This window comes from Phocoena phocoena, chromosome 19 (genome assembly GCF_963924675.1).
Source record: "Phocoena phocoena chromosome 19, mPhoPho1.1, whole genome shotgun sequence".
Taxonomy (NCBI): Eukaryota; Metazoa; Chordata; class Mammalia; order Artiodactyla; family Phocoenidae; genus Phocoena; species Phocoena phocoena.
In genome coordinates, this window is record NC_089237.1 from 48,034,245 (window position 1) to 48,059,281 (window position 25,037).

Below are 25,037 nucleotides of genomic sequence, written 5' to 3' on the forward strand. Positions count from 1 at the left end.
CCTCACTTCTCCCCTAAAGCAGCAGAATCCTTGAGGATCTCGGCATCTTCTGGCTTGAGGGACCCCGCGAAGTGCTTCAGATGAACTTCCTCAGGCCGGGCAGGGTGTCTTTCTCGAGTACTTGCATCTCTTAAGAGGGGAACCAGGGCAAAGTTCTTCCAGTTCCTCCCTGCAGCTGAAAGATGGAACACTATTACTGCTTTGGAAGCAGCAAAACGATACCAAACAGCCGTTTGCTGGCCTTACCACCCTCCAGATAAAAGGGGGCACAAGCACGTCGGTGCTTCCAGAACACAGGGATCAGTGCCATTTCCTCTTTCCTCACCTGATCAAGGAGGCTCATCTGCTCTGGCAGCTCCTAAATTCTCCTCCCCGGCCCCACCCTGACTTGCTTGTGGCCTCAGGATTGGCCGGTGCTTGCTGCTTTCAGCCTCGGTTTCCTCCCTGCCCATGTGGGAGGGAGAGCAATGCTGGGGCTGCCCTGGGAGCGGCTCCACACCAGGTCAGCTGCAGGGTGATGAACCTCAGCCAAAGAATGAGGATTTGGGGTTCAGGCCCCACCAGGGAATAGCAGATTGGGAACAATGCCAAGGGAACCATGGTGACACTGGGCCTTGACGTGGGCTCTCATGTGTGGCCTGAAATCCCAGGAAGCCCCTGAGGAGGACCCACTGTCACCCCCAGAGCGATCTCCAGCCCCTCCCTCCCCGCAGCAACCTCAGAGAAGTGACAGCCAAGAGGAACAGCTGTACGTGCTCTCCTTCCGCTTGCCTCTGGCTGGCCATCTTGGGTCTGATCTTTCTAGAAAACCGGCCTAAATTCACACCTTTCGCCCTCAGGCCACAATTCAGCTCCTCTGCTGGTGCCCTGCACTGGTCACATCTCAAAGGCATCGGGAATGTGGGAGGCTGGGCCCACTGTGGCCTCCCAGCTGAATTCTCCAGGCCTCGGGTTTCCCCTGGGCCAGCAGGCTGACACTGGCCTGCCCCCCGTTCACCACAGCCTGATGCAAGCACCAGGAGGATGTTTCAGGGAAGGCATAGAAGCAGGAAGCCTCCACGGGGAGACAGGCCAGGTGCTCACTGAAGATACCATCTTCTGGCTGGATGGATGGTGGGGATACCCCTCCTCAGAGACCGCTTGGCCCAGCTCCAGTCCCTGGGCCCTCAAAGCAGGCATGGGGCTCCCAGTGCCTGCTTCCCACAGTCCTGATACGAAGACCCCCTCACGTGCTCTCCCTAGCTCAGCTACTGACCACTTTCCTCCCTGCCCTTTCTCTTTTGCGCTCCCTCACGCCTTCCCAATCACTAGTGCTATGTGGGTGGGGAGAGTTCCTTGTTACCTGAATAATCTGATTATTCATTACGGGAGTTTCCACTGTTACGAGGTTGTATAGGAAAGCAAAATCCTCAGGAAATACTCCCTAATTAAGCATAGGTGTGAAACCAGGGATCCTCTAACCATCTCCTAGCCCCTCCCCAAGTAACATGAGTGTGTGTGTATCCCTGCCACCAGATCAATGTCTTTATTAATAGCACAGTGAATGTGTGATGCCTCCAACAGCCAACAATGTCATGCAAACACAGTGCAAATCAACTGCAAAGTGAAACAGCACATCTTGTAAAAAGGTGTGTGGTTTCATGAAATCAATGAGCGCAACGTTGGAAAACTACTCAACTCACTTGCAAAGCCATCTTTGAACGGCTCTGTGGTGAAGCTGGACCAGTTAACAACCAAAAAAGAGATAATAAGTGTTATGACATGACACGGGGAGTGCTTCTAATGAAACTTGTGGGGAAAGTATAGGACTGCAGGAGGCCCTTGGGAACACTGATGAAGCCCTTGAGTAGTTTTCCAAAAGTAAGCCTCTTAATAAAATAGATTTCCGCTTCCAGCTCTGATGGAGTATCTAGTACTGGGCTAGCCATCCTGCTATAAACAATCATGAAACTGGACAAAATACATGCAGCAAGTGTCTTCAGGCATCAGACAACAGACTGAGAAGCTGCAATTGCCGAGAGAAGTGAGATTCACAGGGTGAGCCCTGTGGTCGCCCCAACGTGTTGCTTAGGGACAAGTTCTCAGACTACAGTGCAGTGAGCAGGAGTCTGAGCAGGGTGTAGCAGTGCCTCTGAGCTAAGGAAGAAGGGAGCAGCCGAAGCGGCCGTGCCTCTGAGCAGCCGAAGCAGCTAGAATCTGTGGGACAGGGTGCAGGAGATGAGGAAGAAGGGAGCTGTAGGGGTAGAGGTCCAGAAGTCTTTGGGGTGGGGTCCCCCCGAGTCCTTGGCTGACAGTTGGGCTGTACTTGCACAGGCTTCTCAGACGGTGGATGCTATGGGGTTGAAAGTGGGACAGAGACACCAGAAGTTGAGCCGTACTGAGGGATATTGGAGATCCAGCCCAGCCAGTGGAGAGACCTCCTCACCACCCTTTTTCTGCTCTGAGGATCAAGCTAAAATACCAGAAATACCCTACTTACTGTACACACACTAAAGTAAGATCTACTCAAGAGCCACCCTAAAAAGCCTCTAACCGAGGCCCCGACAAGATCCACAGTGGAAACAGTTTGGAGGTTGAGTCCTACAAGTTTGATGGGATTGGCAAATACCTTGGAATTTCCACAGGCCTACTACAATAAAGGTTAAAACTAAGCCTACACAAGTTCAAGGTGATTCATCAATAACTGAACTGCCAACTAGGATAAAAATTCAATCAACTGTCTCTACAACATATTATTACGATGCCCAGTATACAATTTAAAGTTACTAGACATACAAGAAACAAGGAAATGTGACTCACAGCCAGGAAAAAAACAGTCAATAGAAACTGACACCAATAGAAATTCCATAACCAATAGCCTAACACTTGAAATGTAATATTCACTGGAAGGGCTTAATAGCAGTTTAGAGATGACTGAGGAAAGTGTCAATGAATTTGGAGACAGATCAATAGAAATTATCAAATTTGAGAAATAGAAAAAAATTGAGGAGGAATGAACAAATGAAACCCACAGGACAATATCAAATGGTCTACCATGCATGTAAAAGGAGCAGATAGGGAGACTAAAGCAAATTGTATATAGTTTCCAAACATATTGATGTACAGATCCAAGAAGCTCAGCAAACCCCAAGCAGAATAAAACCAAAGAAAACCACACCTAAGCATATCTTAGTCAAACTGCTGAAAAGCAAAGATGAAGAGAATGTTTTGAAAGCAGCTGGGGCTGGGGTTGGGGGTGGGGGCCGGGGGGAGGGTGGGGAGACACACTACAGATAGGAGAACAGCAGTGCAAATTATGGGTGAATTTTCATCAGAAACAGTGGAGGCCAGAGGACAGCAGAGGATCACAGTTTAAGTGTTAAAATTAAAAACAACAACAAGAAAAAAAACCCTGTTAACCTAGAATTCTATATCCAATGAAAATATTCTTCAAACATGAAGATGAAATCAACATTTTCAGGTAAACAAAAGCTGATATAAAACTAATCTGTACTGATAGAAATTAGATAGTTACCTGGGATGGGGAGGGTGGAATTGACTACAAAGGGGCATGAGGGTCTTTCTGGGATGATGGAAATGTTCTGTATCTTGAGTGGGGTAGTGGTTGCCTGAGTGCGTACATTTGTCCAAAACTTATCAAACTGTGCATTTAAAATGTGTGCATTTTATTGTATGTAAATTACATCTCAATAAAGTATACTTTTTAAAGTTTGTGAAATATAAAAAAATGAGCTTCTCTATGAAGCAATATCAAACATGCAGTGTCATGCTAACAGGCAAGTTTGCCTGAAAAATCATGCCCTTTCCCCGAGAGAGCCAAAAAAATAAAATAAAATAACTGTCAACACTTGATTCATTTGTTCATTTAAGAATTAGCAACATTGGGCTTCCCTGGTGGCACAGTGATTAAGAATCTGCCTGCCAATGCAGGGAACACAGTTTCGAGCCCTGGCCCGGGAAGATTCCCACATGCCGAGGAGCAACTAAGCCCGTGCGTCACAACTACTGAGCCTGCGTGCCTAGAGCCTGTGCTCTGCAACAAGAGAAGCCACCACAATGGGAAGCCTGTGCGCCACAACGAAGAGTAGGCCCCGCTCGCCGCAACCAGAGAAAGCCTGTACACAGCAACCGAGACCCAACGCAGCCAAAAATAAATGAATAAAATAAATAAATTTGTTTTTAAAAATTAAAGAAAAGAATTAGCAACATCAGCAAATTGGCAAAGTAGGCAGCTCTAAACACCCATGCCTCCACAAAAACATTTTTTTAAAAGGCAGAAACTTTAGAACCAATGCAGTCAGAACTCTGTGAAACAGTCCAAGGTTTATAGCAACTTAAAAATGTTAGGGAGCTAAAACTACAAAAGTCTTAAAACAAAAACAAAAACAAAAACAACACAGGGGACAATCTTCCTGACATTGGATTTGACAATGATTTATTGGATATTACCCCAAAAGAATAGGCAACAATGGAAAATAATAGATAAATTGGGCTTCATCAAAATAAACGTTTTGTACATCAAAGGGCAACTCACAGAACAGGAGAAAATATTGACAAATCATATATCTGATAAAGAATTAATATCCGAAAGTTACAAAGAACTCCTATAAAAAACATTTTTTTTAACGGGCAAAGGGCTTGAATAGGCATTTCTCCAAAGAATATCTATAGATGGCAAATAAGCACATGAAAAGATGTTCAAAATCATTAGTCATTATGGAAATGTAAATCAATGAGGTACTACTTCACATCTATTAGGATGGCTCTAATCAAAATGAAAACAGGAAATAACAAGTGTAGGTGAGGAAATGAAACCCTGGTACGTTGCTGGTGGGAATGTAAAATGACTCAGCTGCTTTGGAAGACAGTTTGACAGCTCCTCAAAAAAGTTAAACCTAGAATTACCACATGATCCAGCAGTTCTACTACCACCCAAAAGACTGGATATTTGGAAATCAAAAAGAATCTTGTACACTAGTGTTCGCAGGATTATTCACACTAGGCTAAAAGGTGAAAACAATACTAATGTCAGTGAACAGATGAATGGATGCGTAAAATATGGTGTATACATTCCACGGAGCATTATCGAGTCAGACACAAAAGGACAAATATTGTGTGATTCCTCTTATACGAAGTACCTAGAATAGGGAAATACATAGAGACAGAAAGTAGAATAGAGGGGCTGGGAGGAGGGCGAAATGGAGATAACTGCTGAATGGGTACAGAGTTTCTGTTTGGAATAATGAAAACATTTTGGAAATAGGTAAGGGTGATGCTTACACAACACTGTGGATATAATTAATGCCACCAAATTGTACACTTTGAAAAAAATGATTGAAATGGCAACTTTCATGTTATATATATTTTACCACAACTTTAAAAAAAAAGAAAAACAGACTTAGTGCAGGGTTGTAATTATAACTCAAAATGTGCTCAATATAAGACTAGGTTTGCCTCATTTTTAGGTAAATATCTTCCATTAGACCTTTCATTTCATGTCCACTGTTAAAATGTTTACTATTAATGATGAAAGGACTTCTTCTGGTAGTGATTTTCCATGGGGCTCCTCTGTTCAAGGTGTACATTTTCTCCTCCCACTCTTCCCTCCTCTGCCTGCCTGGATGTGTTGGGCCGGGTGAGAGTCCCTGTTTGTGTCCGTAAGCCTCACGGAGCTGAGGACAGACGCTGGGTGTGAGGACTGGGGAAGAGGAGACAGGGCATCCACAGGGAGGCTGGACGTGGGCTGACGGCTCCCTCTGGGGCACTGACAACCAGGGGGCCGTGCAGAGCCAGCGGGCACGGGCACACAGAGCAGCGGGCTACGCAAGAGAACACGGGAGCACCCATGAGTATGTGGGTGGCTGACACCTGGGGCTGCTCCAGGAGTGGGAGACCCCAAGGCTTCAACTGCCCACCTTCCCCTCACCTCGGCCCGACCGCAGGGAGAAGCTCAGGGTGCGTTTGATGCCCTCACAGTTGCCCGGGTCTTCATTGATGATGCCCACGTTGGTGTTCCAGGTGGTCCAGTTCACCTCATCCACCCTGCAAGGGGAGGAGGTGAGGGAGCAGGGAGCTGGTGGTCCACGGCCAGCTTCCCCGCCCTGCAGGCCACGCCCGTAGACCAGGATGGGGAGACACAGCTGGCGAGAGGAGGGCACAGAGGGGCCTGCCTTTTGGACACCACCCCTGAAGATGAGTTCTCTGACCACACTGTGGGACCCAGGAACTTTAAAGATTGGATTCCTGGTTCCGACCCTGATCGCTAGGTGACCCCTTCTGGACACCTCATTTACCAGTATTTCACGTCTGGGTCCCACCATCTGGGATCTATGGTGGGGCCCCTATGCCCACAGTCAACCCCTAGGGCAGCCCCTGTACCTACAGCTGCCTTGGGAGAGTCCTTTATGTTCATGACTGGGCCCAAGAGACCCTGAGAAAGGCTTATGTTGTTCCCACAGGTGGTTCCAGGTGGGTCCTCCATACCCATGCTAAGCCCTGGAATGGCCCCTGTACCCACAGCTGGCTCTGGGTGAATCCCCAGGCCCACAGGTGAGCCCTGAGTTAGGCCTCTGTACCCACAGCTGATTCTGGGTGGGTTCCAATATCCATAGCTTAGCCCCCAAGTTCCCCAAGCTTTGATTCTTGCCTGGGAATTACCTGAAACACCACCTGTAGTCGTCCTTGCCGTCAGCTGTGTACCCCACCTGCAGCAGCTTGCCTGAGCGAAAGGCCTTCCTCATACACTTAAGGAAGCTCTTCTCCGTGTCCAGGATGGTGATGGCTCTCTGCAGGACGACACAAAGGGCAGAGGGGCAGAGGGTTCATCCAGGAGCCGCCCCTGGCTGCCAGTGTCACCTGCCAAGATCAGCGTCTGCAGGGTCTCTCCCTGTCCCTGTGCCTCCGAGCCGGATCTCCAGAACCCTCTGCACCAGGCTGGTTCCCACAGCCAGGCGGGTGCACATTTCATGGATGGAGCTCAGACCTGCACAGGCACTGCTGGTGCCTTCCGGGTCTGGGCAGGGCAACCATGAGTTAGATGGAGTGTGCCAGCCCCAGTTCCTCCCCTGAGGAGCTCACAAAGGGGCAACGTGGTGTAGTGGCTAAGAGCAGAGGCTCGGGGGTGAGACTGCCTGTGCCGAGTCCTGGCTACCTTGGACACAGATACCTAACTTCTCTATGCCTCGTGCCTTCACCCAAAAACAGGGAGAGTGAGAGTGCCCTCTTGGTAGCATTATTGTAGGATTAAAGAGAGCATGTACGTAAGACACTTAGAACAGTACCTGGTGTAGAGCCAGTGCTACTTAATAACAATGATGCTTTTTTTTTATTAGTTGGAAAGGCAGATGTAGACCAGGTGTCTCAAAGATGCAGCTCTCAGGGCCCATCCCACATTAGCTGCTTCCCGAGTCTGGTCTCTGGTGCCCACTCTAGATGGAGTTCCTCTGCAACAGGCACCCCCGTGGGGCTGAACCCTCCATCTCCTCCCCGCAGGGACTGCCCAGCCCACAGTAGACACAGAGTCTGCAAACACCCGCTGGTGACCCTGGGCAGGGACCCCTGTGGGAGGAGCCAGGGGGAGCCAACTGAGGGAGAGGCTGCTGCCTGAGCCCGCGGCCTGGCTAGGCTCTCTGCACCCTCCCTAAAGCGTGCAGGGGACCCCCTTGCACTGCACACACCCCGCCAAGCACCCACCTGCAGCTTCCAGATGTTCTTGCTCTCCTGGGCGATCTTGTTGACCGTCTCGCCCATGAGGGCAATGAGCATGTTGAGCAGGAGGATGTATGTGAGAATCACATAGGCCAGTAACAGGGTGACAAAGACAGCCTTGAAGTCATAGTTCTCCGTGAACTCCAGGTCACCCATGCCGATGGTGAACTTGAACAGCTCCAGACACGTGGAGTACAGGCTGTTGTAGGAGCTGTCGGACGGCCGGCAGCCGGGACCTCGCCACCTGTGCGACGTCAGCTCAGCCGACACGGAGCCATTCTTCCCATCCTCAATCAGTGTCACCACCGCTGTAGGGCATGGGGAACATGTGGCTGGATGGAAGCCAAGACCCCAGGTTCCCCAACATGCACACCCACTACCCCCAGGATGGGTCTGCGGCAGGAACTCTGGCTTGGCTGTGAGGCACCTTTGTGTGATTTTTGTTTTTAAAAGCACTCCCTTCTTCAAGACTATCAGTTTGTCATAATATACTGTTTTATTACTAGAAAAGTTTTATCATCATCTGCTAGGGGGAAAAAATGCTAAAATAAATATATATGCACAATGTGATACAGCCACATGTGTGCAGGGCACAAGCTGCCCAACCTTACACGCCAGCCCCGGGTCCACATCTACTTTCTCAGTCACACCTTTGTCTGCCTGTGCCCCTTAGAGGGTAGCCCAGAGCCAGCCCATTGCAGAACCATGGGGGCTGAGCAGCTCAGATCAGAATGGCTTCTTGCTGCCTTCTGTACTCTTCTTTGGGAGATGTACTCCAGAGCCTGAGAGCTTCTGTAGCAGTTGTGCCCCATGGTTACTGCATAACCCCCTTGGCCTTATCCCCTCCTGTGGCTCAGACCAAGGGCCAGAGCCCACACTAATCCCTATGAGATCCCTTCCAGTCAAAGCTGCCCATCACTCCCAGACAGGATACCACGTGAACCATGTAACAGTAAGACTCAGATGGGGATCAAAGCAGGACTCAGTTGCTAAGAAAATGATGTGGTGTGTCAAAAGGGCACAGGAGCCAGCCGCAAGGGACTCCTAATGACTGTGTCTCAGAGAATTTGAGCATGAAAAGAAATGATAATAGTAAGGAGTTATAACCCACTTCACAAAGTGAGAATCCACACACACACAAAAGAATCAAAGAGGCCCTACTGATGTAAATAAATAAATCAATGTAGGAGCATGGAAACCCCTTCCATTACATTACTGTAGGGAAAGCTCTTCCGGACAATAGAATGCCAGCTAACAAACGTAGAAAGAATAAATTAGAAAATTATCATTTGGCAACCATCACAGGATCAGGTGATTCAGGTGGGAACCATTAGTGGATGCTAAAACCACTGGGAGAAAGTTTGATGAGAAACAGGATATTTACAGTCTCAAGGCATCACCTCACAAATTACTTATCAATTACAAAGGGAAAGATAATAACCTGACAGTGGATAAATCTGGTAGACCTACCGAAACCAGGTAACCAAAGTTAACATCACCAGAGGGAATGTAAATTGGTGCAGCTACTATGGAAAACAGTATTGAGTTTCCTTAAAAAACGAAAAATAGAGCTACCATATGATCCAGGAATCCTACTCCTGGGCATATATCTGGAAAAAACAGAAGTTCTAACTCAAAAAGATACATGTACTCCAATGTTCATAGCATCACTATCTACAATAACCAAGACATGGAAGCAACCTAAGTGCCCATTGACAGATGAATGGATAAAGAAGATGTGGTACATATATATATATACAATGGAATATTACTCAGCCATAAAAAAGAATGAAATATTGCCATTTTCAGCAACATGGATGGACCTAGAGATTATCATACTAAGTGAAGTAAGTCAGACAGAGAAAGACAAATAGTATATGGTACCACTAATATGTGTAAGCTAAAAAATAATATTAATGAATCTATAAGCAAAACAGAAACAGACTCACAGACATAGAAAACAAAACTTACCATTATCAAAGGGGAAAGGGAAGAGGGGAGGGATAAATTAGGAGTATGGGATTAATAAATACAAACTGCTACACATAAAATAGATAAACAATGAGGATATACTGTATAGCATAGGGAACTATATTCAATATTTTGTAATAAACTATAATGGAAAATAACCTGAAAAAACATACATATATGTGTGTAACTGAATCACTTTGCTATACACCTGAAACTAACACAATATTGTAAATCAATTATACTTCAATTCTAAAACAAGAACCACAAAGTTATCATCAGAAATGGGACAGACAGACATCACGGGACTCTTGATATAAGGAAGACACACATTACTTCACTGATATTCTGACCAAACACGTATACCGAAATCTAATTGTGAGGAAACATCAGACAGACACAAACTGAGAGACATTGTAAAAACTGGTCTTTACTCAATAAAAATGCTAAGATCACAAAAGAGAAGGAAAGATTGAGGAACTGCTCCCAACTGAAGGAGACTAAACAGACTTGACAAGTGAATGTAATGCGTGATCTGGGATTTTCATTTCTGTAAAAGATATTTTTAGGACAATTGGTGAAATTTGAATAAGGCTGGAAATGAGCTAATAGTCCTGTATTGGTATTGATTTCCTGATTTTGATCATTATGCTGTGTTTATGTAAGTGAATGTTCTTGTTTTTAGGAAATACACACTGAAGTATTTAGCGGTAAAGGACTGATCATGTCTGCAACTCACTCTGTTCTTTTAAGTATGGTGTAGTGTGTGTGTGTGTGTGCACGCGTGTGTCTGTGTGTGTGTGTGTGTGTGTGTGTGTGTGTAGCTGGGAGAGAAAGTGATTTTTTAAATGTGGTAAAATTTGGGGAATCTGAGTAAAGACTATAGAGAAGTTATTTGCACTATTCTTGTGGCTTTTCTGAAATAACATCAAAATTTTTAAAAAGTTTAATTGAGCCAAAATGCAGCTATACTATAGGTAAGCAGCACTTCATACCTCTAAAATGACTTAAAATCTTTTATGAATCAATTTCTAAGTTCTACTATTTCAGTGTATTCACTGTCCATCTGCTCTGTCACCTGCAGACACACACCCCGGTGGGTCTCTCCCCACCCAGCCCTGCAGGCTCCTCAGGAAGCTGAGGTCAGTGGGACCCCCTGCCCCCCACCAGCCCTGACCAAGCCCGTTACCTGTGGAAAACCCAAATAAGAAAACGAGGTAAACAAACATGAAGCGACACAGGTCTCTCAGGATCATCTGCGGGAGAGAGCAGGCTTGTCAGAAGCAAATCAAGGCCCGGGAGGGGCCAAGAGAAGGGCCAGGACTGTGTCGGCCTGGGGGTTCATCTTGAGCCCAAGTGGAATCAGAGGACAGACAGGTAGGTTTGGTTTGGTGGTTTTCAGCTCAGGTGTCATGAGGGAGTCACCACAGCTCCCCCCGCCCCCTGCCCATGGGCCTTTTTCTGGTGGGAGAGGGGGGCCTGGCATGTGGCAGGTCAAGTTTCAGTTGTTGGGGAATTCTCTGCAAAACTGGGTCTTAAAGCAGCACCTCCCCAGACAACGCACAGAGGGTGGATGGAGTGTGTGGGACCGGGTCCCACACACTCAGGAGGTAAACGGGCTCTGCGGAGAACCGCTCCGGCACCGGCACACACCTTCTCAATCATGACAGCATAGATGCCCATCTGCTGGAAGCCGCGGGTGTAGTAGAGCATGTTGGTCCAGCCCATGGCCAGGGAGAAAACCATGGAGGCCACGTACTCCTTGCAGTGGCAGAAGTATAGCACGACGGTCCCCAGCATGAACAGCGACTGCACGAAGCTGACGGGGGAGGGACAGCAAGCCCTGTCCATGGGCACCGGGGGGCCTGCACCCTCACAGACAAGACCCCAGATGCCTGGACCTCTCCTCAGAGGCACAGCCCCAGACCACGGGTGAGCTGGGGATGGCTGTCCTCCCTCCTTTAGCCCATGGGTCTCAGTGGGAGGAGTATCGCTCCCAAGAGGCAAAAATCAGTTCGGGGGGCGGGGGGAGGGGGTGTTGCACGTGCCAAATCTTATCCTTTTTACACACAAAACACAGATACAAATATAGCACATAAACGCATACATAGTACATTTGCAGTAGGAGATTTCATGGGAGGGGCAATCAGGAAAAAAAATTTCTAAAAAGGCAATAATGAAAAAAGGCTGAGAAACAGGGCTGTAGCTCCAATAGCCTCCCTGCCCAGTCCCTGGGAACAATAACCTCACGGACAACAGAGAACCTAGGAGGCCTAGGCCTCTGAGGAGGTCTAGGCTGCGCTCGCCTGAAAGAACCACAGGTAGAGTCTGCTGGTCCTCAAACTCAGGTGAGGAGCCAGGGAAGACGTCCTTTCACTCTTTAGTCTGGTGAGGGCTGCCCTAGTCGGAGCCCTGGACAGGCTGGAGGACGTCTGGACGATCCTATGATCATTATCCTACGACGATCCTGTGACAGGGTCTGCTCAGTGGTCCCTTCTTTACTTATTCGTCGCAGGTCTCCTTGTTCATCACGGCCTCCTCCCGGAAGTGCCCGCCCAACAGCTGCACTAACACAGAAGCCTGCACTGACCACCCAACCTCCCATTTGTGTGTGAGAACCCAGCAAAAAGTCACCGCTGTGCTGATGTGAGTGTACTGAAAACTAGTGCCCCTAAACTGGCTCGTCAATTGGAGTTCCGCTGCAAAGAAAAACTATTCCTCGGCATCTGCAGACCCTTGGCCAAAATAAGAACTGACGCCAGTTGACATAGGCAAATGGAGTCCCCACCTAGGAATTCTGGAAGCTGGGACGTAGTGAACACATGGAAACTGACCTAGCAGACCCAAGAAAGCCAAAGCCAAATCCATAGTGCAGAAACCTGAGAACCAACTCGTTTCATCAAGGAAACTCAAAAGGCTTTCGAGGGGAGGTGAAGAGACCTGACGTGAGTAAGAGTGGAGGTGCTGTCTCTGAAGAAGATAAAGCAGAGGGTCTTTGGACCCGGTTTCATCAGACACCCAAGAAAGCATTGGTATTTCACCCAAAACAGGAGATTATGTGATTTCTATAAAAGACATTACGTAAAGCCCTCTTCTCCACTCAGCTCTCAGGAAGCTGGCAGCTAGACTTCTTCCCTCCGGATAGAAGATTGAAAAGATGCAACAGATTGACTTTGGACATTCTCCAACAAATTGTTTATCTAGACCAGACTATAATGCAGCTAAAAATTGATAAGCACCGGGCTTCCCTGGTGGCGCAGTGGTTGAGAGTCTGCCTGCCGGTGCAGGGGACACGGGTTCGTGCCCCGGTCCGGGAAGATCCCACATGCCGGCTGGGCCCGTGAGCCATGGCTGCTGAGCCTGCGCGTCCGGAGCCTGTGCTCCGCAACGGGAGAGGCCGCAACAGTGAGAGGCCCGCATACCGCAAAAAAAAAAAAAAAAAAAGATAAGCCCCATTCACACATTAAGAGCTTCCAACCAGCTTTTCAATCCTCCACTCTTAATCATGAGCAGACATCAAAGATTTCCAAATATTCTGAGAATGGCCTCTACGTGAAAGAGAGAACAAAACAAGCAAATGGGAATCAACAATTTGGAGAAAACGAAAGCTACGCAAAAAGAAAAAAATTACCAAAAACTATCTTAATAGTCGTAGACAGACAAAAGAAGATATTGCATCCATGAAACAAGAATAAAGTGTTATAAAAGGGAACAAATAGGAGCTTCCCTGGTGGCGCAGTGGTTAACAATCCACCTACCAGTGCAGGGGACACAGGTTCAAGCCCTGGTCCAGGAGGATCCCACATGCCGCAGAGCAACTAGGCCCGTGCACCACAACTACTGAGCCTGCGCTCTGGAGCCTGTGAGTCACAACTGTTGAAGACCGCACGCCTAGAGCCTGTGCTCCGCAACAAGAGAAGCAACCACAATGAGAAGCCCGCACACTGCAACAAAGAGAAACCCCGGCTCGCCACAACTAGAGAAAGCCCACGTGCAGCAACAAGGACCCAACGCAGCCAAAAATAAATAAATAAATAAACTTATTAAAAAAAAAGAAAAAGGGAACAAATAGAATTTTTTTAAAAGAGCACTTAGGAATTAAAAACATGATATCAAAAATAATAAACTCAAAAAAAATAAAAATAAAAAAAAATAATAAACTCAATAGAAAGGCTGGAAATTAAAATTGATTTGAACCTCCCAGAAAGAAGAGACAAAAATAAAGAGAACACAAGTGAAAAAATGTAAGAACTAGTTCAGGACTAAGTCAGGAGGTTCAACATACAAATCACAGGAGTTCCAGAAGAGAGATCAAGAAATAATTCAAGAAAATACACAAAAAAATAAAGGACATAAATTTATAGATTGAAAGAGCCCACTAAGTACCCAGAACATTGGATAAAAACAAATCTGCATCAAGAAACATCAAGTTTCCAAACACTAGGAATAAACAGAAGATACTATAGGTTTACGAAGAGAAAAACCAAAACAGGTCTTAAAAGAGGATTCAGAATCAGAATGGCTTTGGACTTGTCACCTTTAATATTGAAAGCAAAGAAAAAATGGAGAAATATCTTCAAAATTTTAAAAGAATTTTATAACCAACCTCGCTATCAATCAAACGTGAAGGTATAGTAGAAATATTTTCAGATGTGCCAGATTTAAAAGAAATTCCCTAGCACCTGGAACATACCTGGCACAGAGTGGACCCTCAGTATTCCTCACCCGACAAACGTTTATTGGGTGCCTTCCATTATTCATTCAACATGCTTGTGAAGCCCTACTATGTTCCAGGCCCAGCGGATGTGAGAGAATGAGTGAGGATGAGCTGATTGCTGTAACCCCAGGTCTCATGGCCAAAAGATGCTATCTGCTACAGAGGCATAAGAGTCAGTATCACTTACAAAAGCATCTCACTGTAGCTGTCCACAAATAAGGTCTTCAGTGATGGCCGTCTCTGCAGGAAATATTGAATCTGCAGGTAAACAGAGTAAGATCCCAGGAAAGGTTAAATGGTGAGCGCCCAGAATGCTTCCTAAATGGAGCCACGATGGACCATGGGAGTGCATCAAAGCAAAGATAATGAAGACAGTGGAACAGGATGGGTCAGGCTAGTGGGGTAATGTTATGTACTCGGTCGGAAGATTTTTTAAAATAGAGTGGAATTACAGCTATACCTAGAAGCAAAGATGGGAAGGAAAACCACCAAAATGTTATTAATTGCTGTGCTTGAATGATGGAATTGGGTGATTTTTTTTCCTTCTTTTTAATTTGTACTTTTTCTTCCTAATTTTCTTAAAGAAGTTTGAATTACAGTAAAAATTCTTTAACCATCCTCCACCGAACTAACTCTCCAGGATAAACCAGTGCTCTCCACTCCCCGAAAACATTCTGACTGATGCCCACGGTGCATGCTCCCCTCCAGGACACCCATACCCGCCTTGCCCTCCCACTGGTTAATCCTGTTTGCCAATAATGCTTTTTGCCCACTGCACTTGCTACTGCAGCTTTGTACTTTACTAAAATATAAACTAGGAGGGTGAAAATAAACAGGAACAGTTGTTTCTGTGAAGACAGAGTCCAGTGATTTGGAAAGACTCCTTAAAGGTGAGTTACTGAAAAAAAAAAAAAAAAAGAGGTGTAGCTTAGATCAAAAAGATTAAGGGGGAAAAAAAAAAAAAAAGATTAAGGGGGGGCTTCCCTGGTGGCGCAGTGGTTGAGAGTCCGCCTGCCCCGGGTTCGTGCCCCCGTCCGGGAGGATCCCACATGCCGCGGAGCAGCTGGGCCCGTGAGCCACGGCCGCTGAGCTTGTGCATCCGGAGCCTGTGCTCCGCAGCGGGAGAGGCCACAGAGGTGAGAGGCCCGCGTACCGCAAAAAAAAAAAAGATTAAAGGAAAAAAATCACAATAATCTCAAATTCTGCATTCAGGTCCATTTGTACATGCAACAGTGGTTCCACATATATTAGAAGAACGGCCAAGGAATATGCATGTTTGAGTTTTTAGTTAAAATAAAATGGTTCCAGTATACATATAGATTTCTTTCATTATTCAGAGCTATAATGGGCTGTTTCAATTAATTAAACAACTACTAGTCATGATCCTGTCTCTTAAGAGGCTTCCACTCTATCTCTGTAATTAAATATTACATTCAGTGGAGAGCCCTGACTGCCTGTCTTCAAGCATGACTGCCCTGGGTCTGCAGGGACCCACTGGGCAAACCTGCACCCTCCCACAGCCGTGAATGCCTGAGGGATCTCATCTTCACCTGTGCATCTCTAAGCTCCTCTATCAGGGCCATTATGTGGCTGATGAACTAAAAAGTGGGTGAACGCTGAGTGAGTCTCTTGACTTTTTGTTTTGGTGATAGTGGAAACTCACGGAGTTGGAAGGAATGCTTACCCCTCGGAAAAAAAAGTAGACTCCCCCTGCTACAGAAAGAATCTCTCCAGTGACTCGGAAATAGCCCCCAACGGTGTGTTTCAGCTTAAAGGGAGGCTGCAAAGGGCAGAGAAGTTAGTGATTCCATTCACTCATTCATTCATTCAACAAACATTTACCTGGCACAGAGCCCTGCGATTGAGACCCAGCCCCTTCTGGAGAGGCTCAGCCTCCATCAGGAGAGAGAGACACAAATAAAGACAATGCATAATTATGGGGACATCTGCAAGGAGGCCCCTCTGTGGGACCTGATTTCCAAAGTGGCAGCTTCCAGCTGCTAAGAGGAGTGTCCTTACTGTACTGTGCTGTCTCCTGGATGATGTCCTAACCTGGAGCTCTGCTTGGCTGGGAGGACCGTGGTGGCATTAGGTGGAGGCACCCTTACAGATCCAATGTCATGTGCTTCCTGCTGTTCCCACAGCCTATGGCGAACCCCTGGTCTCCCAGAACTGTCAAGGTTCCCCACGGATGGTGGAGGGAGAGACGTCACCGTCAAACACACACACGCACGCACGTGTGCGCGCACGCACGTGTGTGTGTCGTCCTTGTGTTTCAGCCACAGTGCTCCAGAGTGGGTTTCCTTCCAGCCTATCATCCATGTTTAATAAGCACGGACTTTAATAAGCATCCATGTTTAATAAGTTCCTGCATCCTTTCTAACCTAGCACTGCCCCTCTGCAATCAGGGACCTCAGCGACCACAGGCTCGGCCTCTCAGAACCCAGAGGCTAAAGGAGGGGCTGAGAACAGGAGAGGGGTGTGAGACGACCAGGAGAGGGAGGACTGAGCACAGGGACGTAAGATCTCCAGGTGACTCTTCCATGTCTCCAGGGTCTGGCCTGGGCCCGTGGTCTTGGGGTCTTACAGGAACGCCCGTCCCCTCCCCTTGTCCCCCGCAGAGGCCTGAGCCTCAGGCGCACCCGGCCTTCCACAGGCCTGTAGTAGGCGACCGTGGTGAAGATGATCATATACAGACAGTAGATGAAGAAGTTGAAGTAGAAGATGCGCTTGACGAATCTGTCCCACTTGTCCTGCAGAAGGCGGTTGAGCGGCTCCACTAAGAGCATGTCATGGCGATTCTAAGGGGAGCAAAGAGGAGTGAAGCTCACCCACCCCGGACCCGACTCGCAGGACCACATCACACCCACGTCTCTGCAGGCCACACCCTCAGCTCGGACAGCAGCGGAGGGTCACGGCCGGCTCCCCACGTGGCCCACCCTGTGGGCCTCGGTGTCTCTGTTGTGCAGCGAACAAGGGGTGAAATTGGACACGTGACCCTAAGAGCCCCTGACACTCAAGAGCGTACCAGTGTCACCCGACATTCTACGCCCACTCTCCGTAATAACGCTCTCCCAAGAGCCTACATCCTTGCTGTTCCCACAGTATCGGGACGAGGCTGGCACAGGCAGAGCTTAGCCTGAGGCTGCTGAGGGAGAGGCCTCTGAATTCCTTAATTCTCCCATTTCCGGCCCTGAGTCAGACAGCCTATCCAGGTGGGAGTGGCAATTACCTATGCATGAGACTGAAGGGAACGGGGAAGTCTTTCCTGCCGTGAGTGGGCCCAGTGCCTGGGATACCACCATTACAAGTATTGCTTTGGGGCAAAAGTCTCACATCAACGAGCTCTCTGTAAAGTTCAAGTATTCCTAGGATGTGGATGAGCCAAAATCAGGTCATCCTAGACTTTTTGGGCCATTGAGTGCAACTCTGACGCAAGCTGGAGTTCCCCAAATAAGGACCATGTTCAGTGTCTTCTTGAATACCTTTGGGGATGGGAAGCTCTCTGCTGCCCCAAGAAGCTTGTCGGGAAATTCTACTCTCTGGAGTAAAGTTGGTCTTCTCTGCTTCCCACCAGTGGTCCCCGCTCTGCACTCGGGACCCCAGTACTGCATTCCAGCCCTTGAAAGCCTCCAGATATGTGCAGATGGCAGCGGTGGCCCCAGAGCCTTCTCCTCTCTAGGCCAAACACCCCAGTCCTTCTTGAGGTTGTTTCCTACCTGGGCCAGCCCTCTGGGAACACTTACATCAGGGATTCTGAGTCAGAGGCCCAGATTCAGCATGGCAGCCCAGGTGGGAGCTGACAGGACAGAACAAAGCAAGCCAGGCCTCTCCCTCCTCTGGATTCTGCCCCTGTAAATGCAGCCTCTGCCCTGTGAGACATCATGGCAGCCCATCATCACCAACAGCACAGACTACAGCCCCCAAAGTCAGCCTCAGGGCCTGGAGCATCTGTCACCTTAGAAAGATGGGACAGCAGTGGTGGCAGGATAAACTTTTCATTAAGTGGCATTGGGACACTCATCTGTAAACAAAATAAGTAAGACACCTACCTCACACATACACAAAAATCAATTCTTGATAAATTTAAAAGCCAAACATAAAATACCTACAAAGGAACTAAATATAAGTATTGGAAGATGTGCGTGCAATCTTGAAGTGGAAAAGGCTTTCCAAAGCAAGATACAAGTCACAAAAGCTATGAAAGAAAAAGTCTAACCAATTCGGCTCTCAAAATGAAAACTCTGTATAAGCAAATGGTGCAAATGAAGTTTGCAAGAGACTAGGAGAAAATAAAATATCTGAAACATGTGCAATAGGGAAAGGATCAATTCATTTCATAACAAGAGCATCTACACACTGAAAGAGTAAGGCAAACAGTCCAGTAGAAGAGATGGCAAAGGACAAGGAACAGGAAATCTACCAAAGAAATATGAATGGTTGAAAACACATGAAAAAATTCTCAGCACCACGGTAAGCAAGAAAACAAGAATTAAGACATCAATGAGATAGCATTTTGGGCTCCATGGGCTTAAACTAGGTTAAAAAAAAAAGATTGGTAATACCCAGGTTGGCAAGGACACAAGTAGATGTGTACCCATGGGTGGTGGGCAAGTACATTCATGAAATCTTTCTGGAGGCCATACTTTCTGACTTAGCAATTCCAGTTCCAGGTGTCCTTCATAGAAAAATTCTCAAACCCATGCCAAGTGGCCGGTAGCATTGTAGTAGGAAAAAAAAAAAAACAACGAAATAACTCAAATGTCATTCTGTGGATATTTACACCCCATTCCTTCTATGGAATACTTGCAGTAATTTTTTTTAATAAAGCAGACTCATGTGTGCTGATATAAAACTATCTACAGGGACTTCTCTGGCGGTCCAGTGGTTAGAACTCTGTGCTTCCACTGAAGGGGGCCCGGGTCCGATCCCCGGTCGGGGAAGATCTTGCAAGCCAAGCAGCGCAGCCAAAATAAAAAGTTTAAAAAATTAAAAAATAAAACATGCCACTAAGTGAAAAACATGGTTGTTCTGTACTATATATAGTATAATCCCATTTATATAAACAAAATGAAGCTACGTGTTTTTATATGGTAGAAAAGGAGGATTCTTTTCTTGTCTATGTATTTTTGAAATATTTAAGTTTTATGGGAATATTATCATATATTGACTGTATGATGCAAGAAGACATTCGGCGGGAATGAATGGGGAGATGAGACCGCAGGGTGTAGGCCCCGGGTAGCAGGTTTCCATTGATGGGAGGGGCCAGAGCCAGATTAGGGAGTGGGAGTAGGGGCTGGCGTGCAGTGAGACCCGAAGCCCTTCCTGGCTGGGTCCCAGCCTCAGCCCACTCACAGGTGTCTCACTGCTGCTGTAGGCAATCACCTCCAGCACTGAGTTCTTCTCACAGGTGTCGATGCAGGACAGGTCATACAGTGAGGAGTGCACGGGCCCGTAGGCCCACTCGGTGAACTTCCTGGACAGGTGCCTGCACTCGGGCTCCTGGATCTCCCTCTGGAGAATATAGGCCAGGACCTGCCGCAGGGATACAAGAGCCTGTTAGAGGCCAGCCTGGGGCCCTGCGCAGGCTGCATTCCCTACCAGCCCTGCTCCAAGGATAATTCTGTTTCCCAGCCCATTGGAGACCCCAGCCAAGCCCCAGGAGAGCCCCACCCCCATCTAGCAGCCTCCTGACCACCATCAACATCAACTTCCCACTGCCTCAGACCCCAACTGCAGCCACATCGGACCCATCACCTGATCACACCTGGCCCCCCATTTCTCCCATCTCACAGTGAAGGACTGCAGTGGTCCATTCTAGAAAACCTCAAGCCAGAAGGAAATAAAATCCAAGAAATAAAACCAAGGTTATAAAGGTTATAAAACCAATGTTCTCATCCTAAGAGACTCAGTATGAACAGTCAAGCTCCCAGAATCCTCTGGTACTGAGAAGCCCCTTCCCCTCCAGTTCCCAATTGCCCAGCCCCACCTTCAGCCTTCCACGGCCTGACATCATCCACAGGCTTGGGCCTGCCCCACCCCATTAGGACCCCATATCACCCAAAAGTCCTATCTTCCATGAAAAAACACCAACAGCTTCTCTTTCCATTTCACCCTCAGCTCAACCCACCCCCATCCCCAGACCCCAGCGCCCCACCCCCATTCTGTGTCTTGTCGGTGATGCTCAGAGTTGGAAATCAGAAACTGCCACGTGTGAGCTGATGAATTCTGCTCGACATCTCACAATTCCCCCGGCTGACTCTACTGCCCCCTGCCCTCCCTCTACAGGCTGGTGGGGCAGCATCAGGGCTCTGCGCGGTGGCGATGTCAGAAGCTTAGGAAGGTAGGCAGGCCCCTCCCACAGCACCCCCTGCTCAGGCATGATGCCCCCTCCCTACCCCGATCTTCCCACTGCTGGCGGCCAGAGCCAACGGCGTCAGCCCCTTCTTGTTGGTGAGCTCCTCCAGCTTCAGTGCGGGGTGCAGTCTGGCCCCCAGGATCAGAATCTCATTGTACATGCTCGTCACAAACTTGGTGTTGTCGGCTGTGTTGTCAGCCACCTCCACCAGCGCATGTAGCACAGTGTTGCCCACCGAGTCCCTGGCGCTGATGTCGGCCGACTGCCAGGAGTTCTGCAGCAGGAACTTCACGGTGCCCAGCTGGTTGGTGCACGCAGCCAGGGAGAGGGGCAGCTCACCTGCAGCCAACACAGGCAAGCGGTGGGCTTCCCCAGGAAGAGACTGGCCCTTGCACCACCCAGCCTCCAACTCCCCCCGTCTCCACCTCAAACCTCCCCTTAGCAATCATCAAAAAGCCAAGTGTCTACCGCGTGGTCTCCCCACCAAAATAGAAGCCAGGCCGCCCTTTGGTTTTCTTAAAGAAGTCCCCATTGGCTGCGGCCTGGACGTCGGCCCCGTTCTCCACCAGGAGGGTCACCAGTGCCATGTTCCGTCTCTCGATGGCAATGTGCAGTGCCGTCTGGCCTGTGGAGGACGCATGCTGTTGGCTTTGTGCTCATCGTCCTGCGGGGGCTGCCCGGACAGGTGCCAGGGGTGGGCGTGGGCAGAACATGCAGCATGGCCCCCCACCAAAGGAGGCCCAAGGAGGCCCTGAGGCAGGAGTAGAGACCCCCAGAACAGGGAACACCAGACTGGGAGCTGAAGGAATCAAAATGGCCCAAGTGTAAGGAGCACCAAGCCATTGGCGGTGGGGGGTGGGGGGTGCAGGGACCCCCAGGACGAGGAGATCCCAACTCAGTGGCTGGACAGAGAGTAAGGAGCTCAGAGCCTTTCCCGCGCATGACAGTGCCCTCCTGGCTCCAGGCAAACTTGTGGGCAGAGCCATGCCGCCCGGGCCTCCCTCACCCTTGTAGTAGCCGTCCGTGTAGCTGGCGTTGACCAGCTCCTTCAGGCTGTCCGTCTGCCGGGCGATCTCCAGGAGAAGGGGGATGGTGTCGTTCTGCCCATCGTGCAGGTTGAGCATGGCTTTCAGCAGGCAGGTCTTCCCTGTGTCCGGGTCTGCAAGACAAAGTGGGGGTCAGAGCAGGCAGCACGGCGGGGCTGCTCCCGGGACCCGGCAGCTTCCGGGCCACCTTTGAATTCGCTGTCCGTGAGCTGCTTCTTGCTATTCTTCAGAAAGAGCAGCAGGCTCTCCAGCTCTTCACAGTTATTCTGAGCAACAGCTTCAAAGATCTTCCTGCGATCATAGAGCTTGAGGTTCTCGGCAGCAGAGTCCTGGGATGGCTGCCTATGGACCAGAAAACACCTTCGTCTCACACTCGGTCTCAGCCCTGAGGCCTTCAGAACCTGTCAGGGGGCACAACTAAACCCCGAGGCAAACCAAAAGGGGAAAAAACACGATACAAAACCCACCGCTCAGTCCAGGCTGTAACAGGGAACAGTGGGGCGCGTGTACCCCTGTTGTGTCCCCACCCTGTGTGTAGGCATCATCTAGAAAGTCTTTGCAGGCTCCACTTCCTCCAATACCCGGGCCACTCACTTCTCTGCCTGCTCAGAGGCTGGGGGAGCCTGGAGGGGATGGAGGGCAGGGGTTTGGCTGGCCTCTGCTAAGTGAAAAAGCATCCTCACAGGGCCACAGAAGCCATCCAGCCCTGTGCAGTCCCTGTCCTGCTTCGGGGGAGGTGGGAGGCCTGGTGCGCTCTCACTGGAACTGTTTTGCACTCTGTCTAAAAGCATGCTGTGCCTGAGCCTTCCAACTTAGAGTCCTCACGATTCGGGCTGGACCCAGAGATCAGCCAGCAGCTAGGATCAGCATATACGCCAGCATGTGTGGCCACATGTCCCGAAGGTCCTATGAGTACAGACGCTGGACCAGGCGACCTCTGGAGGCCCCCCAGCTCCCTAGCTCTATGACCTTCAGCCCATAAACTCGAGTATCACATGGTGTCTCCATGGCTGGGGCCTCAGCCAGCTGGGCCAGTTAGGCTCCTGGTGGAGAGAAAGGCTGAGCTCCAGATGCAGCTTACCTGGCACAGGTGGGACCATCCCCAGGCCTCTGGACGGTGACAACAGGGCTGACTGTGATGGCCGGGCAGGATGCCAGCTGACCTTCCTCATAAGAGCAGTCCATGAGGGATGTGTCCTCCGAATCACCCTTTCCAAAGAGCCGGCTGCGGCTCTTGGCCACAGGGAAGCTGTGGGGCTTGGCTGGAGCTGGCCTGGAGTTAGGGTCTCCATCTAGGGGCTCTGGGCAGGAGTCCTCTTGACGCAGGTCCTGAGATTCCCGTAAGTCTGAGCTCCCCCATTTCTTCATCCTGCCAGATCCTCTGTGGCCCAAGAGGCGGCCTGCGGGCAGCCACCAAGATCGGGTTTGCTCCCAGCTGGAGGGCTGCATGACCCTAGCCCCCACTGCCCTTGTTGCAAAGGCTCCTGTGAAGCAGGACAGCCCAGAAGTCCGACAGCTCCTGCCCCCAGCCTTCCAGAAAGGAAGCTTTCAGGGGTGTTGTACCTCCCACCCCAGAGGCCTCAGGGGGAGCAGGCCTAGCAGCCCCATGGCCAGCAGCCTCCAGGAATGAATGAGCCCCCAGCTTGGAACCATCAGGATGGATGGTTCCTCCTCTTCTCTGGGCCTCAGTTGCCTTGTCTGCAGTGTAGGGATGATAACCACTGCTCTGCCTCCCTCCAAGATCAGAATACGGTAAACAGGAGAGGCTAATCTCTGGCTGTGCATCTGGGGAGGAGCTCAGGATGGCTCAGCCCCAAAGAGCCGAGCAGTCTGCGTCCCCAGGAGCAAGGTGGCTGCTGGCAGAGACCGGCACTCAAACTCCACACTGCATGGGCCCTTGGGTGCTGTGTGTCACCCACACCCCCAATCAGCCACGCACTCTCCTACCTTTGCTCTTCGACCTGGCTGCTGCAACTGTTGAGTTTGCAGGGGATTTTTTGCACTTTTTGTCATCTTTGTGAAATCAGTATATTTCAAGCATCCTGGCCCTGAACTTTTAGACTTTAAGTGATTCAGCGCCGGTGAGCCTTCTAGGCCTGAACACCTGGACTTACACTGGCAGCTGGTGCCAGCACCTATGGCTGTAAACTGCTGTTGATACTGTTTTCCACTCTTTCTTAACCTCCTTTCCTACTCTTCCCCTCCCGACTGGGCACCATCACTCCCTGGTACCCAGCGCTGTCCCACATCTCAGGGACCTTGGCCTCCACAATGCCTCCACGTGGGGTGCTTTTTCCTCCTTCTCCTCTTGTCCAAACCGCACCACCACTTAGATGCCACCTCCCCACTGATGCCACTTCCTCTACGTCCCCTAATCCCTGCACTCATCGTGCTGCTCCCCTCCCCCTCCAGAGGGGCCCAGTTCATTTCATCCCTCCTCACAGCACTCTTAGCACCATCTACCATGCAGTCTAGCAATTTCTATGCCTCACCGTTACCTCCGCACCCTGCCCTGTGAACTCCACCTGGGCAGGGCACTTACCAGATCCATGTCTTTACGAAAAAAAAAGCTGTGCTGGGAAAGGAATGAGATCAGATACAGACCCTCTGGCTCCCATTTCCATAGGAAGTTAGAGAGATTCATGTTCCGGCAGTGGCCGGATTCCAGAAAACAGCCACTGAAGGAATGGGAGGCTTCTCAAGCCTGCATGTTCAAGTGAAAGTTCAGGCAGTGAAAACTCAGAGCATGCGACTGGGCTGTGACAATAACTCGACTATGATCTGATGCCCAGATCCACGCGGAAAAAGAGGCAGCCTTACCATTTCGCATCCTGTGAATAGGACAGACGATGACTACAGGCTCGTTTCCACTCCTGCCTGTTGTTCTGCATTCAGGAGGGCCTGAGTCTTTCTCTGATTCATCCATTAGGTGGAAACCCTGCTGCAGGAAGTATGCCCCATTTCCAACCAACACCCATGTGTGCATCCCATCATTCAACACCCATCCACTGACACTACTGGGTGCCCAGCCCTGTGCTGGGGGCACAGAGAGGACTGAGACCCCATTGGAGACAGAAACCAGGTGCTGGCTGGGGCAGGGGAACCACAGCAGGGCCCGGGGTGCTGAAGAAGTCTTCGTGGAGGAGGTGACAGATGAGCTGGGCCTGGAAATGGAACAAGGCTGAGCTGGGACTAGGGAAGAGGATGGAGACCCCCAGAGCAGCTGATGAAGAGGAAGTCA

The 25,037-nt window shown here is 49.4% G+C and overlaps 1 protein-coding gene across 1 annotated transcript; it reads right to left on the reverse strand.

Annotated features, from left to right (window-relative positions):
• Positions 1-2: 2 nt before the first annotated feature.
• Positions 3-23,164, reverse strand: TRPV1 (transient receptor potential cation channel subfamily V member 1). Its single transcript, XM_065896454.1, has 15 exons — positions 22,878-23,164; positions 21,984-22,138; positions 21,757-21,909; positions 21,235-21,375; positions 20,791-21,089; positions 19,748-19,927; positions 17,035-17,193; positions 16,077-16,172; positions 14,580-14,650; positions 11,329-11,494; positions 10,865-10,931; positions 7,693-8,015; positions 6,658-6,785; positions 5,927-6,042; positions 3-175 (listed from the first exon to the last, which is right to left on the reverse strand). The coding sequence occupies exons 1-15, from the start codon at positions 23,162-23,164 to the stop codon at positions 3-5; spliced, it is 2,514 nt and encodes an 837-aa protein (XP_065752526.1).
• Positions 23,165-25,037: the final 1,873 nt, after the last annotated feature.